At 54.9% G+C, this 20,199-nt stretch overlaps 1 protein-coding gene across 1 annotated transcript; it reads right to left on the reverse strand.

Annotated features, from left to right (window-relative positions):
* Positions 1 to 1,941: 1,941 nt before the first annotated feature.
* On the reverse strand, positions 1,942 to 9,629 carry CEACAM16 (CEA cell adhesion molecule 16, tectorial membrane component). Its single transcript, XM_021681141.1, has 6 exons — positions 9,593 to 9,629; positions 8,079 to 8,423; positions 7,477 to 7,752; positions 6,186 to 6,464; positions 3,661 to 3,987; positions 1,942 to 1,952 (listed from the first exon to the last, which is right to left on the reverse strand). The coding sequence occupies exons 1-6, from the start codon at positions 9,627 to 9,629 to the stop codon at positions 1,942 to 1,944; spliced, it is 1,275 nt and encodes a 424-aa protein (XP_021536816.1).
* Positions 9,630 to 20,199: the final 10,570 nt, after the last annotated feature.

The following is a 20,199-nucleotide window of genomic DNA, read 5'->3' on the forward strand; positions in this document are numbered from 1 at the left end:
TACCCACTGAGCCAGCCAGGCAACCCCTCTTTTATTTTAGATATTAGATATTTAGATATTAGTCTTCTCTGTCTCTCATCACACTTGCAAAAAGTTTGTCTAGGGTGCCTGGGTGGCTCAGTTGGTTAAGCGATTGCCTTCGGCTCAGGTCATGATCCTGGAGTCCCAGGATCGAGTCCCACATCGGGCTCCCTGCTCAGCAGGGAGTCTGCTTCTCCCTCTGACCCTTCCTCCTCTCATGTGCTCTCTCTCTCTCTCTCAAATAAATAAATAAAATCTTAAAAAAAAAAAAGTTTGTCTAGTCCATCAGCAGTTTCAAAGAAGCAGCTTTAGGTTTTATTGACTAACTCTGTTTTGTTTTATATTTCATCCATTTCTGCTTTTTACCTTTTTACATTCCTTACCTTTTTTTTCCTTTGGTGTATTTTGTGAACGTTTTCTAGTTTCTTGAGTGGAAAGCTTATTTTGTTCATCTTCAAGCTCTTTTCTTTTTAGTATTCTCATTGCATTTAATCCTTTTAGGCTATCATTCCCCCTCCAACTGTGGCTTTGGCTATATCCCACAGGTTTCTATATCTAGTGTTTTCGGTGGCATTTGATTCCAGTTGGTATTTTGCATTGTAATTGCCTCTGTAATGCAAGGTTTATTTAATTTACATTTGGGGAATTTTTTTCAACTATGTATAAACTTTGGGGGAGAGAGGGCTGTAGCTTTTGATTTGATATCTACTTTTATTGCATTACTATTTCAAATAATATATTGACCTACCATGTAAGCTTGCATTTGAAGGGCTCTGAGGCTAATAAAATGGTTTGAAAAATTCTAGTCTACCCTAAGCCCACACCTTTTTGCTGATGTTCAAACTGAGGGTCTAGTGAATCCATGGCAAATGGTGGGTCATAATCCATAAGTCATAACCCTCATTCTGGAGCTCTTTCACCACCCACCATCCCATCTCAACATGGCCATACTCAGAAAGGCTCTGTCTTGAAAGTTTCTAGGAAATCTCTCTACTAAGCCTTTCTATCCCTGCCTAAACGTTTCTTTCTACCCCAAGCCGAGTTTGTGATCACTGCTCTGACCAACACCAAGAATCTGTCTCCAGTGGGGCATCTTGGCTGAGTGGGGCCTGTGGCTCAGGTCCTAGTAGTGACAGGAGTTAGAAGACACCCTTTCTCTGGCTCCCACTCCCCCGCTCTCCACCCCTCACCCCCACACTACCCCATTTGCATTTAGAAGAGGAGGGAAATATTTTTAGGGTTGTGCAGGTGATGTTTGAGAGAGACGTGGGGTGGGGGGGCCAATCCCAGGGCAATGGAGGACACAAAGGAGCATCTTTGGTTAAATAGAAGGAACCCTTCATGGGAAACTTGGTCATTGCTTGTCGTGGCATGAGCAGCCTTGCTTCAGGGCCCAGGTGGAGTGAGGTGCAGTAAAGGGGAGGGTCATGTCCTATAGAACCCAGCTCTGTTGGGTGTCTCAGGGAGGAGCAGTCTTTGGCCCACTGGGAAGAAGGACCATCAGATATAACCTGGAGAGGTGTGGGAAGAGCCTGAGGCCCTGACACTGAGCAGTAGGAACTTGCCTCATTGTCATTTAGGCATCCCTGTGCACACATGCACCTAAACTCAGAATAAACTCGGGTAGGGAAGGAGGCGAGTGTGGCCACCAGGCAATGGCAGGGTTGGCGGTCATAGAAGGAGAGGCTGACACGCGCATGTGTTAACCAGGACATTTATGGCCTCTGGCTCTCCAGCAACTCAGGGAAGGAGCAGGGCCCTGTCAGTTCTAACTCTAGTGTGGAAGCAGGAGAACGGCCCCATGGTCAGTCCGGCGTCCTCACTGGGAGCGAGTGGTCCTCCACCCAGGGGGAGGAGATGGGGGGATGGATGGCGTGAAGAGCTCTTCTCTCCGAGGTCCCCACGGCCGCAGCTATGCTGCTACTCGAGGGCTGAGGAGGGGGTGGGGGAAAAGGGTGGAAGAGGCTGTCAGGGAGGTAGAGGACCAGGTCCCAGTGCCCCCACCCCCCTGCTCCCCTTCCCCCCCCCCAGCCCCCCCCCGCCCCCCCCCCCCCGCCCCCACGCTCAGCCTGTGCCAGGTTCAGGTTCAGGAAGGTGGCGTTGGTCCTCATTCGGGGGAGGGAGGTTGACTGTGAGGAGAGAGACAGGGTGAAAAGGAATCCCGAGCCTTTGTGGTGGTGGTGGTGGGGGGTGGCCGGCTGCCATCGAAGAGCATTCTACCTTCAGAATTGACCTGGGACCAGGGTTTGATGAAGGAGGGTGTCTAGGGGGTACCTGGCAGTGATTGATTTCCTGATCCTGGAAGCTTCCCGTCTGAGCTGGGAGATGCCATCCCTGACTCAGGGCTTCCAAAAGTACCTGGTCTGATGGGGGAGATGAGACTCCAGACTGGAGAATGACCTAGTTCCCAGTGTCTGAGAGCTCCTGGTCTAATGGGATGAAATCTGCCTCAGGGACATGGCCTCTTGGACCTGCAGGGATGCCTGGTCTGTTGGGGGTTGACCTGGTCCCTGATTCTGGAAGCTCCCTGTCTGATGTGGGAGATACAGTCCCTAACTCTGGGAACTCCCAGTGTGATGGAGGAGACCTGGTCCCTGACTCTGGGAGCTCCCAGTCTGATGGAGGAGACCTGGCTCCTGACTCTGGGAGCTCCCAGTCTGATGGAGGAGACATGGTCCTTGACTCTGGGAGCTCCCAGTCTGATGGAGGAGACATGGTCCTTGACTCTGGGAGCTCCCAGTCTGATGGAGGAGACATGGTCCCTGACTCTGGGAGCTCCCAGTCTATTGGAGGAGACATGGTCTTTAACTCTGGGAGCTTCCAGTCTGATAGAGGAGACCTGATCCCTGATTCTGGGAGCTCCCAGTCTGATGGAGGAGACATGGCCCCTGACTCTGGGAGTCCCTAGTCTGATGGGCAAGATATGGTCTTCAACATCTGGGAATTGTCAGGCTGATGGAAGAGACATTGTTCCTGACCACTGGAAACTCCTAGTCTGAGGGAGGAGACACAATTCCCACCATCTAGAAGCCTCTATCCTAATGGAGGATTTCACTTCGAGAGAAAAATTCCACCCTCTGACGGTAGAAATTCTGTCCTCACTCTTAATGTAATGCAAAGGATGAGACACAATCCCAATTGTCTAGGATCTCCCAGTCTAAAGAGGGAGGCACGATCTACCCTCATACTGTGTATCTAGTCTGATGGGGGAGGTAAACTCCCATCATTAGCCTATTTTCCCAGTATAGTAGCAGAGGCAATATCTCCTGTTTTGGAGTCTACCCATCTGCCAGGAAAAGGATGCCCTACCCTCAGACTATGTCTCCTCTTTGAAAACCTTCAGTCTGGTGAACCTCTTGTATGAGAGAAGAGAAGCCATGGAAGGTCCCTGTAGTGGCCTTCAGTCTGATGGAGGAGGCCCGTCTACCCCTAGTCTAGGTCATCAGTTGGACGGAAGAGGAAAGAACTCCATTTGGAGATCCCCAAGTCAGATGGCGGAGACACAGCACTTTCTTTCAGTCTGATGGGGAGGCATATCCACCCTTGATCTGTGTTTCCCAGCCTATGGAGGAGGCAAAGCCCCCTTTTGGGAGCCTCTGTCTGAAAAGATTCGCCCTCTGCCCCCTCGGGCACACTCACGGGCCACCTGCAGCTCCACTTCCAGCGTCTCGGTCTTGCCCTGCAACGTGACGGTCTTGAGCGTGTAGCGGCCGGCGTCCGTGAGGTTCAGTTTCTGCACCAGCAGCGAGCAGTTGGCGAAGCCAACTTCCCGGCCTGTGTGCGCGGGGCCTGCGATCCAGTTTCCGGACGGCAGTTGGCTGAGCAGCCGGTTGGGCTCCGAGGCCGGCCCACGGTACCAGGCATAGACCAGCAGGTCCTTGGGGTAGCCCTGGACGGTCAGTGTCACGTCCTGGCCCTCCTTCGGCTTGGTCGGCACAGGCACAATTGTCATGGCAACTGCTGCCGCTGGGGAAAGAGTGGGTGTGGGGGAGCTGGGTCAGCTGGGCCTGCACGGGGCATAGCGTCCCCCTCCCCGCCTCAGCCGGCTCTCCATGCCTCCCCACAGCTGGCGGGTGCTCCCCCCGTGCCGGGTGCTGGGAAGGAGACAGAGGAGGGAGCTGACTTGTGTGGTAGCGGGGGCGGGGGGTGTTGTGTTCCGACAATGCCTGCCAGGAAGCATTGTTGAGACTGGGAGACCCCAGAGGGTGGGGGGGGCTCTCTCCCCCATTAGACTAGGAATTTCCAGCCCTTGGGGGATATTTCTCCCATTTAACTAGAAGACCCTAGAGAGTCAAACCATGTCTCCTCCATCAGATTGAAATTCCCAAAATGTAGGGGCCATGTCTCCCCTACCAGATTGGAAATTCTAGAGTATGGGGGGGGCATATCTCCCCCATCAGACTGGAAATTCTCAGAATATGGGGGCCTTGTCTCCCTCATCAGATAGTTGGGAGTTATGTACCCCAGGCTGTATCTCTTCTGTCAAACCAAGAGACCTCAGAATGTGGGGGCAATAGTTTCTTATCAAACTGAAAGATTCCAGAGGGTGGGAGGCCATGTCTCTTCCATCAGATTTGAAATTCCAGATTATTGGGCTGGGTCTCTCCAATCAGCCTGGGGACCCCAGAAGTTGGATCGGGGGCATGTCTATCCCATCAGACTGGAAATTCCTAGAAAGTGGGGGGGGGGCTTGTACTCCCCCATCAGATTGGGAGTAACCCAGAGGTGGGAACTCTGTCTCCCCCATCAGACTAGGAATTCTCAAAAAAAAAAAAAAAAGGGCCATGTCTCCTCAAGACCACATCTCTCCCATCAGACTACAAAATGTCCCCAAGTGTGGACTGTCTCCTCCATCTGACTGGAAGCTCGCTGAGGGTGGGTGTCATGTCTCCTCCATCACTGCTTGAAAACCCATGGAGTGTGAGGCATTGCCTCTTCTCTCTGACTGGCAGCTCCTTGAATAAGGAAATCATGCTTCCCTATTCCAGGATCATCTCTGGAAGAACAGAGACCATGTCTCCTCCATCAGATCAGAGTCTCCCCCACATGGGGGCTGGGGGATGTTTCCCTTTCCTCTGTCTCTCCCTGGCATGTGCCACAGGGTTGCTGGCCGTTCAGGAGGCCCTTGGGGGGCGCTGTACCCACTCCCTGCACATACCTGCACACTTGGACACCCCCCATCTCGGCCCGCGCAGGCAGGGCTTGGGGCAGCACCTGAGGTCATCTGGTATACCCCCCTGTCTCTTGCCAAGACCAGCTGCCAAGGCACCAGGTGGGTGGGGCAGGAGGTACACTTACCTCTGGGGATGCCATTTCTGCTTTGGGTGAAACAGTATCCACCCTTTGAATGAGACCCAGCCTGTTAGTAGGAGGGAGGGGGGAGGGAAGGAGGGAAGGACTGTTCCCACTGTCCCTGGGGGATGGCGGCCACTTGGGAAGGAACCAAGGCAGAATTAACGAGGCCTTAATGTTCAAAGCCACCATCCCCAGGGGATGAGAAAGTGTCCCCTGAGGATCCTGATAGCTCTCAAAACACCAGCTGTGTCTGTGCTACCCCCAGCCCCCAGGTTGTTTGAGGACAGAGGCAAGAGAATGCCTCCCTGGCTATGTTTTTTCACTTGCCAACAACTGGCTGTGATTTTCCATGTGTTTATGTGTGTGTGTGTGTGTGTATGCACGCGTGTGCGTTTGCACACACAGTCATCTGGGCCAGATAACTGCATCATCTAGTTGGCTGCACGGTAGTTCAGCTGTCTGCATGGAGGGAATGGGCCGAGCTTCTTAGCAGCTGCGGCAGGCTGAATTTAGAACAGAACAGGAGCACGCACATGAAGGGACGTCTGAATGTTTTCCCCACTCTGCCCCGTGCACAATGAGGACAGGTGGCCCCTTTTTCACTTTGCCACCCCTCAAGGAAGAGTCTGATTCCTTGTTCGTTTTCCAGGTGACAAGGTATGGGCTGTCTCCTTCTGTCACCCGAACGAAGAGGGGTCCCCCTGACACGCCACTTTGTCACTTGGCCAAAGAATGAGTTAAGACTCTCTTACTTTTCAATTATCTGCTGGGCAAAGAGTACCCTAACTGCTGGAGCAGCGGCCAAACCTTTCACGGTCCACCTGGGCCTCCGTGGGGAGGGGGTGGTGGTCAGGCTGGGGGCGACTCACCGGAGAGCTTGACCACCACTGAGGCAGATCCAGAAAGCAGGGTCTTGGGGTTCTTAACAATACACGTGTATGTGCCCTCCTGGGCCGCAGTCATGCTACTGATGTTGAGGTGGTCTCGCCCGTTCTTGAGGGCCCGCCCGTTGAAGGCCCACACGTACTCGGGCTCTGGGCAGGACTGGGACACGCACCACAAGGTGAGGGACATGTTGAAGTCAAGTTTGATGGTGCAGCCCGTGCGGGTGGTAGAGTCCTGGAGGATGGCCACGCGTTCTGGGCCAACTGTGGGGGCAGGAGGGAGAGAGACGGGGCAGTGGAGGGACAGGGGCGTAGAGGTGGGCACCCTTGGCTTCCTCTCCACCAGGCTGGGCCCCTGGGAACGTGTGGGCCTAGCGGTGGGAGAAAGCTCTGGTCTTTTTGGATCCCACACAGAACTCTAACTTGCTCTAGGATCTTGAGAATCACTTTGCCTTTTCAGGGGATCTGTTTTCTCTTCTGTAAAAAGAGGACGTGGGGCCAGACAAAATTTCAAGATATTTTCGAAATCTATGGCCCCATTAAAAAAAAAAAAGAAGAAGAAGAAGAAGTAGAAGGAGAAGAAGAAGAAGACTAGACTATCAGTTTCTTGTAAGCCACTCTAAGAGTCTAGAATTCTAGGGCTCCAAGAATCAGTGCAAGAGTCAATGCTTCTAGTCAATGCTTCTAGGCTCTAGGATTCTAAGATTCTAGAAATCTAGGTTTCTAACATTCTAGGATTGGGTGGCTCTAAGATTTTAGAATTCTACTCTACGATTCTAAGAATCTCTGCTTCTCGAGTTTCTAGGATTCTCAGAGTCTAGAATTCAGTGCTTCTTAAATCGAGCATTCCCTGGCCATAGAATTCTAGGCTCTAAGTTTTTCTACATCAGCAGCCCTTGCGTACCTCTGCGATTTACTTGCCCCGGCTTCCACACTGCATATCTGCTGCCCCTGGGAATGACTCCATGCTTTGGTTACATTTTTAAATTTTATCTCTCCTCCCACCCACCACTCACTTCCCGCCTCCCTTTCAAAACCCACCAGCCCTGTGTCCCTTCCTGCAGGTATTGGTTCAGACTGAAGGCTTATTCCATTTCTAGGGTGTTTTTTAGTCCTCAGGGAGATGGGTCAAGTGCATTTTAAGAGGGATCCCTGGCTCTAACCCCAGCTCACCTCCTGACTCACTGTGTGCCCTCAGGTGCCCTCTCCTGGCCTCAGTTTACCCATCTATGAGGTTTGGGCACTGCGTATTTCTAGTGGGGCCAGGAGGACTCACAGTACACGGTCAGGTTGATGGGCTCGCTGCGGCTGACACTGACCGGGTTCCAGACCTCACACTGGTAGGCTCCAGCCTCCTCCCTGCGGACGCCATGCCGGGTCAGCACCCGGCCATCGGGGGACTGGCCAAGGCGGACGGCGATGGGCAGGGCTTCGCCATTGAAGAACCAGCGGACCTCAGCGGGGCTGGGGCTGCTGCACATCAGGCGCAGGGTGTCTCGGCGCTCCACCAGTGCCGTGTCATTGGCCATGACCACAGGCTGGGCCAGGATCTCTGTGGGGCAAGAGACAGAGGGGGAGGGGGCCGGGCACTGCCTGCTCCCCCGGCCACCCCCCTCCCCACGCCAGGGGCATGGCTGGACCCTGGTGGTGTCCCTGTACCCCTAGCCGGAGGGGCAAAGAATGGGATAGGAGGCAGGTGTAGTCCTGGAAGCCATCCTGAAGGAGGTGAGCATTTTAATGTTCTTTTGTCTTTTTTTTGATGGTTTTACATTTATATATATATATATATATTTTTTTTTTTTTTTAAGAGGGACTGGGAAGGAGGTGGGAAGGCTGGCTGTGGCAGAGGGGAGTCTGGAGGGAGGGGGGGTGTCTCACCATAGACCTGCAAGTATCCGTAGCCCACCTCTGTCTGCAGCTGCCTGTTGAGAGTCTGCAGGATGTAGGTGCCCGAGTGCCTGGGCAGGATGCCCCAGATGTCCAGGCCACCGTCGGGGCGCACGGCCTCCCGCCCTGTGTGGGCTGGGCCAGGGGTCTCGTCACCCGTGCTTACGATGTAGCTGGCCACCAGGTAAATCACGTTGAGGGTGGGGCCCGCATACCAGTTGTAGGCAAGCGGCTCCCCCAGAAGCCCGTGGACAGTCAATGTGACGTTGTCCCCCTCGGCTGGCTGGGCAGGCTCGGGGGTGATAGAGATCTCGGCCCCCACGCTCAGGAAAGCGGCTGAGGAGAAGGAGCCGGAGGGGTCAGCTGAGGCTGGCTTGACCACGGCCCCCATTCAACGAAGGAGGAGACATGGGCTCCTGGTATACAGTGAGTGCTCAATAAGTGCTAGCCAGCTGGAGGGTCTCAGTCCTGCAGTAGGCCTGAGGATTGGATTTGACAGGCTGTGCCAAGGCTCTGGCATGTAGCACGTGCTCAGCCCACAAGACCTTTGGATTTCATGGGGCCCGGAGGGTTTTCCCAGGGTGAGAGTCACCCAACTGAGGCTTACACAATCAGGCAGGCCCGTCTAGCCCCTGGGCCCCGACTCCCAGTCCAGTGCTCTTCCTCTGCCTCTCTAGGCCTGACCACAGCAGAAAGTAGGGGTGTGCTGAATTGACTCCGCCCTTTTCCTTTCAACCCCGGGAGATAAGCCCTAAACCCGACTGGCTGGTCAGGGCTGATTGGGTTTGAATTGTGTGCGGTTGGTTGCCTGGAATGGGTGGCCATGGTGATTCTCGGGGAAGAAGTGCTTGCATGGCTGGCCTGGTTTCTGGTACTTTCCAGGCTGAGAAACCATGGCTAGGGGTGAGGGCTCTGGGTCGAGCACTCATCCCTGCACCGCTGGCTGGATGACCCCAGCCAGTGGCCTCCCCTCTCCGAGCCTCAGGTCTCTCGTCGATGAAGTGGGGGGTCGTGAGTGGGCCTCCCATCTAGGGTGGTTGTTCACACACGGAAGACATTTAGAACAGCTCCAGGGGCACGGCCAGTGCTAGCCAGTGTTGCTTATTCTGACCTTCAAACGTCCCTGTGAGTTTAGCCCATTTCATAGATGAAGACACAGGCCGAGAAGGGGAAGGCGACTGCCTGCCCAAAGCCACGTCCTCAGGGAGAGGCCGAGCTGCTGGCTAGAGCTCACCCCAGCCAAGCTTCCAAGGAGGCTCAGAGGCTCCCCTGCCTCAGCTCATGCCCCAATCTTAGAAATCTCTGAGGTCTGCCCTGCAGACCTCTCTGGGTGGCCGTCCCTGGCCAGCCCCATGCCAGTGCCTCCCGGAGAAGCAAACGATGCCCTCCCTACCCAGCCTGCAGGACATCTGGCTCCCACCTGCCCTCACCCCGGGCCGGAGATCCCCGCCCTTCCCCGAGGCCATTGGGGGGCTGAGGTTGTGGGGAGCACCGTTCTCGCTCACCACTGAGGACGAGCCAGCTGCACCCGGTCAGCGCCATCTTTCGCCCCCAACCTGGTCTTGAAGGCAGTGGTTTTGGCGTCTCAGTGCTCCGAGGCCCTTGCTGGTGGGGACCTGGCTCCGTCTGGCGCGGGACCTGGGAGCGTTCGGTGATTTGGAGCCGGGGGAGATCACCTGAATTTGGAGGGATCGAGTCACCGAGGATCTGGGGCCCCGTGTGGGTACCAGAGTGGGTGTGGCAGGCACGGGCCAGGGGCCACGACCCGGCCAGGCCTCCTGGGGTGCTGCCTAACCTTCTTTGTGCCAAGGGCCCGGGTTTGGTACCAGGAGAAGAACCAGGTCGCCAGGAGGAGGCGGCGGCGTGGGGGAAGATTTTAGGGCAGTTCTTACCCGGGGCCCAGGCCTCGGCCTCCCTGGTGAACTTGGGGGTCACTGAGGAATGAAACCAACGAGCAGTGACTGTCATTTCCCAGCCTCTGCACCGTGGGTGACCTTCAGCTGTCCTCTTGGGATGTCCTGCGAGGTGGGCCCTGTTAGAACCCCCATTTGCAGATAGGGCAACTGAGGCACCGGGTACGGGCTCTGACTTGCTCAAGTTCCTGCCGGGAGAGGGAATATGACCCCTGCTCTGTCTCCAAAGCCACACAGGGGGAAGGAGGCGGGGCAGCTACACACTTTCTTTGGGGCTCCACTCCCTACCGGCCTCCCCCACGGGGCTGAGAAACCCACATTCTCTCTTCCCTTCTTCGGCCTTGTCTTCCCTGCCTCTCAGGTGTGCGTGTGGAGGGCTTGGGGCCAGAGAGAGTCCGGTTTTGACCTTGGCTCTGCACTTACCTGAAGTGGGGTTGGAGGCAGCCCCTTGCTGAGTCTCCATTTGCTGCCCTGAGAAGCAGGGCTGAGGGTAGACCCTGCTCAGGGTTGTTGAGAGCACGTAGTGAGATGACCAGCACCTGGCAGGATGGGGCCGCACACACGAGGTCTGGTTGGTGTGACTGTTATTAAAGGTGCAGGCCCTGGACTTAGTCCACTGTCCCCTACCTCCACGACCCTGGGCAATTTATGGAGCCTGTTGGGCCTCAGTGTCCTCATCTGAGAAATGGGAACAATGACCATACCCACCCCAAAGGGCTGTTTTAGTCAACAAATATTGAATGAGCATCTCCTGTCTGCCAGGCACTGTTCTAGGTGCTAGTAGATAAAATCCCTGCCCTCTCGGGGCTGACATTCATGGGGTAAACAAATAAAATATAAACTCGAGGGGGCCTGGATGGCTCAGTCGGTTAAGCGTCTGCCTTCGGCTCAGGGCATGATCCCAGAGTCCTGGGATCGAGTCCCACGTCGGGCTCCCTGCTCGGCGGGGAGCCTGCTTCTCCCTCTCCCTCCACCTGCCGGTCCCCCTGCTTGTGCTCTCTCTCTCCCCCCTCAAATAAATAAATAAACAAAATATTTAAAAAATAAAATATAAACTCTATTCTGTGTGGGATGGACCTAAGTGTTGTTGGGGAAGACTAAAGCCAGGAAGGGGGCTTGTGATTTTTAAATTGGAGGTTGGGGAGGGGATCAGGGACGGTGTCTCTGGAAAGGTGAGGTTGGCAGAGGCCGTGGGGGGGGGGTCTGGGGGAAGAATGTTTTTGACAGATGTGTTCTTATTGATGTCTTGATGGCTTCTGGGTCCTGGTCCTTCTCAGGCCCCAGCGGCCTGCGTCTGGGCAGGAGCCGTCCCTGTGGCTCACCCGTCCTGGTTTGCTCCTCCTAGTTTGCCCGGTGTCCTGAGCTACCCTGGCAGGGCGGGGCTCTGATGGGGGGGGTGGCGGGAGGTGTAGATGCCCTGGCCCCTCCTGTTGCCCCTGCCCCGCCTGCAACCTCACCTCATCCTTCTCTGTCCTGACCCAGGCCTCTCCCCTGAGCCCTGGGACGGCGTCCCGGCGTCATTCAGGATGCCTCCCCCCAGGTGTCCCTGGGCACCGCTCACTCACCTTGTCCCAAACTGACCTTGGCATCTTCCCCCAGCCCTGCTCCTCCTCTTCCTCTTATCAGGGATGGCGCCACCATCCACCTGTCACTGGGACACAGAGACCCAGGGCTGTGTCCCTGACGCTTCCGCCCCTCCCAGCGCACCACACCCTGTTGCACCTGCTCTTAAATCTCTCTTCCATATGTGCCTTCCTCTCCCTCCCTGTGCCCTCTGCCCTGGTCCAGGCATCCCCCCGCCCCCCCGTCTGGTTTTCCTCTGCAAGTTCTCCCAGGTCCCTGGCCCTGGTCTCACCCTCCCTCCTTCCATGGTGCTTAGCACCTGCCATGACTCCCCAGTGCCCTCAGGAGAAAGCCCAGCTTCTTGGTGCAGCCCATGAGGCCCTGCATGGCCGAGCCCCCGCTGGCTTGACCAGCCTGGTGGACACCCCTTCCTGCCGGGAACTATACTCCAGATATTCTGCCTTATGCCCTCTCCACCCAGCAGATCCCTGCTTCCCTCTGCTCTATTCCATTACCTGCCCGACTCCTCCTCCTCCAGGAAGCCCTCTTGGACTCTCAGGCTGGGTTAAGGACACCCTGGGATCCCCAGTCCCCGCCCTGACCACCGTGGGTCCTCACAGTCAGGGGTGGGCCTGTCTCCCCTTCCGGACTGAGTCCCGGCAGGGCAGAACCTGGGCCATTGCTGTCACTACTGTGTCCCCATTGCTGCCCAGCACAGGGTCGGGCACAGAGCAGGGGCTCAAAGGGTGTTTGTGGAAGTGGACACCAGGTGTGGATGACAGAGACAGGAGTCTCCAGGGAGGCCCGGGTTTCTGGTGATTCGCTATCTGGTTGAGGAGCGTGATGAGGCCGCGTCTCTGGGAGGCCTGAGACACATCCAGGCTTTCGTCCGGGCTCTGTCGTGGCTCCCTACCCCTTGTGGGGTCACGCTGACGGCTCTCTGCTGTCCTTGTCCTTCCAGATCCGCCCCCAGCCCCCACCCCCCTGCCTCTCCTCTGGTGCTCTTGGACAGGAGCCTGGATCCTTGGTTCGCTTGAGAGCTGAAGTTTCTTTTTCTTTCTTTCTTTTTTTTTTTCTTAAAGATTTTATTTATTTATTTGACAGAGAGAGACACAGCGAGAGAGGGAACACAAGCAGGGGGAGTGGGAGAGGGAGAAGCAGCCTTCCCGTGGAGCAGGGTGCCCAATGCAGGGCTCGATCCCAGGACCCTGGGATCATGACCTGAGCCGAAGGCAGATGCTTAATGACAGAGCCCCCCAGGTGCCCCTAGGTATTGATTTTTTTGACGTTATTATTCATGGTATTTTATTTTATTTTATTTTATTTTTTTTAAAGATTTTATTTGTTTGACAGAGAGAGATACAGCAAGAGAGGGAACACAAGCAGGGGGAGTGGGAGAGGGAGAAGCAGGCTTCCTGCCGAGCAGGGAGCCCGATGCGGGGCTCGATCCCAGGACCCCGGGATCATGACCTGAGCTGAAGGCAGACGCTTAACGACAGAGCCCCCCAGGTGCCCCAGATCATTCATTTTTTATGTTGATTCCATGTTGAGATGATAACATTTTGCGTATGTTGGGTTAAATAAATTCATTTCACCTGTTTGTGTGTGTGTGTGTGTGCGTGTGCTTTTCTTCATGTGATACCAGGATGTCTTCTTTGTGTATGTGGCTGGTGTCCCTTCTGTCGGAAGGCGCTGGAATGGACAGGGGGTGGCGGTGGTTGGACCGGGGACGGGGCGGTGGGGGGAGGGGAATGGACGGATGGCACGGATCTGGTTTACACTGATGCTATCATTCATTTTGACATTGTTGGCTTTACCTGTTCCCTCATCAGGCACCCCCTCTCCCTCCTTCCCCGAGGATCCGTTTTGCAGCCTGGGGAAACTGAGGCTCAGGGCCGTTGCCTCATGAGGTTGGAGTGGGTGAGTCTTATCTTCGCCCAGCACAGCAGGCTGGGGACAAGGTTCCCTGATCTTGTTTTGTCAGCTCTTCCGCCACCCCCAGCCCTCTTATCTGACCAGCCACGTCACTAGCTCCCTGGGGAGCCCGCCTGAGACCCCACCCACTGCGGACTTAATCAGTATTTGTTAGATGGAAACTATCCTGGGCTCCTGTGGCTGGACCCCTGTCCCATCCTCCTCAGGCAGAAACCTTGGAGCTGAGGGGTCAGCTGGAGCTAATCCCTCAGCGAGGCCAAAGCAGGTTTCTGACCCCCGCTCCCCACCTCCCCTTATCTGCTGAGAGGAGGCCTGGGTGCTGCAATATTTACTCATGGACCTGACCTCAGGGTGTGGCTTCCTGTGCCTGCCTGGCAGGCAAGGTCTGGGCTCGGGCCTGGGGAGGCTGTCCTTGGGGAGAAGGGACCCCAGATCCCCCAAAGTCCTCCCCTCCCCCGGAAGAGGACCTGGGCTACCATGCAGGAGGGGGACAGGCGGATTGCAGGGGCCAGCCTCACACCTTAGCACAGGCTCTTCCCTCTGCCTGGAATCCCATCCCCCCCCTTCCTCTCACCTCGTTCACGGGGGGAAGAGGGGGGTTTCCAAGTCCTTCAATCATTCGACAAATATTTATTGAGTGCCAACTATCTGCCGGGCTGTGCTGGGGATAGAGGCAACATCCCTTTCCTTGTGGGGCGTAATCCTATTGGAGGGAGAGGAATATTAATCAAAAAAACTGATACAGCGTATCATGTCAAGGAGAGATAACTGCTATAAAAAAATAAAGTAGGGCCAGAGGATAGGAGTGACGGGGGTTGTTGCTCTTTTAGCTAGGGGGGTCAGGGAGGGCTTTTCTGAAGAAGTGACGTGTGAGCTCAGACCCGAAGGAGGTGACACAGGGTCTGTGAACATCTGGGGGAAGGGTGTTTGGGGCAGCAGGCACAGCGAGTGCAAAGGCCCTGAGGCAGGAAGGTCTCTGGTGAGTGTGAGGAGAGCAAGGCGGCTGGTGTGGCTGGAGCTGAGTGAGGGAGGGGGACATGGGATAAGGTACTTACAGGGAGAGGAGGGGACCTAGGGAGTAGCACGGATGCAAGATGCAAGACGCAAGATGGCCCGCTAGAGGTGAGTGGGGTGATGGTAAGGCCAATGAGTGACAGAAGAGAAGGATCTAGGTCTGGAATGAGGGGCTGCAGGGGGCTGGATTGGTAAGTGTGAGAAGCTGGACTTTTCCGGAGTTAGGGAGGTGGAGGGGAGCGGAGAGAGAGTGCCAGCTTTCCCCGGGGCGTGGGGGAGGGGGGGGACAAGGGTCAGAAGGACCTGGGTGGGGGGGGCACCTGGCTACATGTCCTTTCTCTCTCTCAGCCTCATTTTATTCATCAGGAATATGGGAAGGGGTGGATTTGGATTTAGAGTTAGGTAAAAACAATTTAATAACTTTTTATTCTGGAAAATTTCCAAATTCCATACACTCATCAAAAGTAGAGGGGAGAGCAATGCCTCTCTGCCCATCCCCCAGCTCCCTCCAATCTTGCTTCCCTTCCCCCACCCATGCCTGACCTACAGTATTTGAAAGCAACTTCCAGGCCTCTTATCATCCTATTCATAGATACCTCAGCCTGTATCCCTAAAACATAGGGACTCATTAAAAAAAAACCAAAAAAACCCACGATGTCATATTTTCACCTAACACGTGAAAATAAGATGAACAAAAAACACTTCCTTAATATCTTCAAATACCTAGGGGTGCCTGGGTGGCTCAGTCTTCAAGCGTCTGCCTTCGGCTCAGGTCATGATCCCAGGGTCCTGGGATCGAGCCCCGCATCTGGCTCCCTGCTCTGCTGGAAGCCTGCTTCTCCCTCCCACTCCCCCTGCTTGTGTTCCCTCTCTCGCTCTCTCTCTGTCAAATAAATAAATAAAATCTTAAAAAAAAAATCTTCAAATACCTAGTCAGTATTCAGATTTCCAGTCTCATAAATATCATCTCTTTCTTAGCTTCACTGGGAGCATGAATTTCTTTCTTTTTGTCTTCTTTTTCAGGATTTCTTTTTTAAGTCATCTCTACGCCCCACGTGGGGCTCTAACTCATGACCCAGAGATCAAGAGTCGCCTGCTCCACCGACTGAGCCAGCCGGGCGCTCCCCCCTGGGGCGTGATTTTCATAGCATAAAGTTCACCTTGGGTAGCCATCACCAAATCTCATTTGAGAACACCTTCACCACCCCGAAAGTTTCCTCCTGCCAGAATCCAGAAAGGGTTCGATATTTTGAAATGCTGACTCCTGCAGTGGGACGCTATCTTCAAGCTAAATTTTCCATGCAACCCCAGTGCATTTAGTAGATAAAGATCCCCTGGTCTAAACTCATGGGCTCCCCGCTGGGCTCCAGGTACAGGGAGAGGCCTGCTGCATGGCCTTCAGGGGCTACACCCCTGCGGAAGGTCCACCTCCACCCGCCTGGCCCTGCCAGACAGGCGCTTTCAGAGGGCAATGCCCTCTGCCTACAAAGGGGTTGAGTTCGGGAGGGAAGGGTTTTCCCCATGAATCATAATCAGTCTTGGACATGGGCCAGCCCATTTCCTTCCCCAGACAGCCACTTCCTCATTTGTATAACGAGGAGCCACAGCCCTGAGAATCTAGTGGTGCCCAGGGCTCAGAGGAAGGGAGTGGGGGTCTGCACTGAGCCTTGGGGGGCAGAGCTTGGGTGGAGAGAGTGAAGGACCAGGGGGGCTCCTAGTCCCAGCCGAGGACACTGGTGTCTTCCAAATGGGGCCCAACACTTCACCCAGTGCCTCAAGCTCCCCCGTCGGTGATGCCTCTCTGTTTGGGGTGAGCAGTGCTTTCTCCATGGGCCCTCATGTGGAAGGCAGACCCCTCTGCTTGGACACGCGGACCCCGTAGTGGTGGCCGTGGGTTACGTTTGGTCCTTCTTTACGGACTGGGATGAGTAGAGGTGAAAGTCGGGTGTTAGATTTTGCTCTATTCCCAGTGTGTCCATTTTCTACGCCGCATGACCTGAATCTTCTATGCCTCAGTTTTCTCATCTGGGAAATGGGACTGGTCCTAGCACTTCCCTCACAAAACCGTGGTGAGGCTCAAATAAGTTGACAAACGTGAAGCGCTCAGCACAGTGCCTGGCAGGTTCCGTTGCCTCCCCCGAGACGGCCAGCTTCTCGAGAGGAGGGGCTCGTCCGCTTGCTCTTATGTCTCTGGAGCCCGGGTGGGGCTCATTCAACAGAGCTGGGTGTCCAGCAGGGGCTCAGAGAACGTCTGTCGATGGATGAGTGGGGACTGCCAGGTACAGGAAGGGAAGGTATATAGATACTGAGAATGCGCACACATTCACTTATCCTGCGTAAGTTCCCCGAGCCCTTGCCCTGTGCCTGTCATGCTGGGTGGCGCTGGGACCCATCCCTGACCCAGGCAGCCTTGGTTGGCCCTGCCCTTCCGGGGCTTATAGTCCAGTGGCAAGACAAATCTCTAGACAGTGACCACCCAGAGTGGGCAGGGCTGAGGCAGAGGAACTCAGGAGAAGGACCTGACCCAGCTTGACAGTCAGGGAGGGCTTCCTGGAGGAAGAGGTGTCTGAGTTGAGACCGGGAGGATGAATGGGGGTGGGGCCGGCAGGGTGGAGCACCGTGCCTGTGGCCACGCTCCCAGCACAGGGAGCAGAATGTGGAGGGCCTGGAAGCAGTTCAGTGTGGTGGATGATAGACCCCAGACCACAGGGTGGGGGTGAAGGTCAGGGGTGTTGAGAGGGAGGCTGAGGGGACTCCAGGAGCCAGAACTCCCAGGGATCTGCAGGCTATCGTGAGAAGCCTGGACTTTAAGGGCACTGGGGAGCCATGGATGGTTCCGAGCAGGGAGGGGCAGAACTGAGTTTGGGATTTAGAAAGCTCCCTTGGGCTGTCTTGTGGTGGGAGGATAGGAAAGGGCAGGAGACCAGGTAGGAGGCTGGGAAGGTGATGGGGAGACACGACCTGGCCCAGGGCTGGGCTGTAGAGATCCCAAGCTCAGGAGGGACACGACCTGGCCCAGGGCTGGGCTGTAGAGATCCCAAGCTCAGGAGGCCTAGGAGGTAGGTTCTGGTGTTTACCCCTCCCTGAGGGAAGGAGGAGCCCAGGTTTTGGGTCTGGGCAACTGGGTGCATTCTCTGGGCTCTCAGAAGGGTAAACAAAGGGCCAGAGGCTGGGGACAGGTGCCCCAAGGTGGGGTGGGGAGGTCCTCCAAGCAGCCAGTGTGCCGGTCCGTGGGTCTGCGTGGTCCTCTGCTGCCCCCTGCTGGCTCTGCGTTGACATGGGCCCTGCCTGCAAGTCTGGCAGAGAGGACGGATCCAACCAACTTAAATCCCAACCAGTGATAAAAGATGACATTTCTGGGGCGGCCATGCTTCAGGATGCACCCATGTTCACTGTCCCCACCCCTCGCCGCCCCCCGGGTCTCCAGCTGCCTTCTCCCAACACACCGAAATGAATTCAAAACCGACTTCCCAAACCTACCCTCTTCCCTCCCTCCCTCCCTCTCTCCCTCGCTTCTCTTTCTTGGTTTTATTGAGATATAATTCACATACCAGACAATTCACCCATTTAAAGTGTACAATTCAGTGTTTTTAATATGTTCATAGGGTTGTGCAACCATCTGCATGATCAATTTTAGAACATTTCCATCCCCCCCAAAAGAAACCCTGTACCCCTTATTAGGCACTCTCCATCCCCCTGTCCCTCCAGCTCCTGGCAACCACTCAGCTGTCTGAGCTTCCTGTCTCTATGGATTTGTCTGTTCTGGACATTTCCCATCAATGAAATCAGACAATATGTAACTTTTTGTGTCTGGCTGCTTTCACTCACCATCAGGTTTTCAAGGTTCATTCACGTTGTTGCATGGCCCAGTACTTTGGTCCTTATTTATGGCCGCACTATATCCCACTATCTGGATACACCATGTTTTGTTTCTCCATTCACCCGCTGACAGACGTTTGGGTTGTTTTCACTTTTTGGCTATTATGAGCAGTGCTGTGAACATTTGTGTACAAGTTTTCGCGTGGACACGTTTTCCCTCCTTGCAAACCTGACCCTCTTGCACTGTGAATGCCGCCACTGCCCCTGCTTTCCATCAGCAAGTCAGACACGGGGCAGGGCTCCCGCACTCCAGCCCCACCCCCAGCTTTCTGGGAACCTGCTCATTCTCCTTCGTAACATCACTCCCCTGGAAATTATGTTTGATGCCATTGGTTGTCAGTTCTCTGAGGGCAGGGATCTCTGTTGTGTCCTTGGTGATAACAACTGCACACAGCAGGTGATCAATAAATGTTTGTTGAGCTGATGAACCAACACGTTTGTGACATCCTCCTGCCTCATCCCCGGACATCTCACCCAGGACCAAATTCTGTCAATGTTTTGTTCTAAATATCTTTTGGCTCTGTGCATTTCGTCCCCCAGCCGTGCCTGCCACCCTGGTCCAGCACCTGCTGAATGAATGAATGAGTCATTGAATGAAGAGGTGGAGGAGAGCAGGTCTTCCTGGGAAGTTTTCTCAGGGAGACATAGTGGTTGAGAATGTGGGCTCTGGTGTGAGTCATGATGGCGTATTGATTGGGCTGTTCGTGCATATCGGTCTTGCCTATTTTTTTTTTTTTAAGATTTTATTTATTTGAGAAAGTATGAGAGAGAGAGTATGAGAGAGAGAGAGAGAGCACGAACAGGGGGAGCAGGCAGAGGGAGAGGGAGAAGCAGGCTGCCAGCTGAGCAGGGAGCCCGATGCGGGACTCTATCCCAGTGCCCTGGGATCAAGAGCTGAGCCGAAGACAGATGCTCAACAGAACTGAGCCCCCCAGGCACCCCCGTTTCCCCTATTCTGCATATATGGTAGCATTGCACCTGCCCAGCGCTCTTGACATTAGAGTGTATCATGTGCCTTCCTTTGGCCAAGGAGATGTGGGTGGGCGTGTCACTTCTGGGTGAAAGCCTTTAAAAGCCTGCATGCTTTGCCATGTCCCCTCCCTTTTGAAAGGTTCTGTCTCCAAATACAGTCCCAGGGAGGGTTAGGGTTTCAACATACACATTTTGGGGGATGCAATTCCGTCGATATCAGGGTTGATACTAAGCGAGCAATCAGGCTCAGAGAGCTTACTCTTAAAAAAATAGTGTCTTTTTTTTTTTTTTTAAGATTTTATTTATTTATTTGACAGAGAGAGAGACAGTGAGAGAGGGAACACAAGCAGGGGAGTGGGAGAGGGAGAAGCAGGCTTCCAGCGGAGCAGGGAGCCCGATGCGGGGCTCTATCCCAGGACCCTGGGATCATGACCTGAGCAGAAGGCAGACGCTTAACGACAGCCACCCAGGCCCCCCAATACTGTCGTCATGAAGGTGGGGGTTGTATGAATCAAGTTTTAGAAGGACGTGGATGCAAAGAATCCCAAAGTAATGGTAGCTTGCACAAGAGAGAAGTCTTTCTCTCCCAGGTAACTTATCTAACCTGGCGTGGTGGCTCTGTCCCCGTTGCTGTCCCTGCCCCAGCTCCCTCTGACCTGGCCCTGTGCGCCCCTGTCCATGTGATCCGAGATGGCTCTCACCACCCCATCCTCAGCCTCTGGGAAGGGGGAATGCTCTCCCTTTAAGGGTGTGACTTGAGGACTGTGCGCAGCTATCACTTCTGCTCACATCCCATTGGCCGGGAGTTAGTCACATGGTTATCTCAAGCTGCAGGG

The sequence above is a fragment of the Neomonachus schauinslandi genome, chromosome 16, assembly GCF_002201575.2.
Source record: "Neomonachus schauinslandi chromosome 16, ASM220157v2, whole genome shotgun sequence".
In the NCBI taxonomy this organism is placed as follows: Eukaryota; Metazoa; Chordata; class Mammalia; order Carnivora; family Phocidae; genus Neomonachus; species Neomonachus schauinslandi.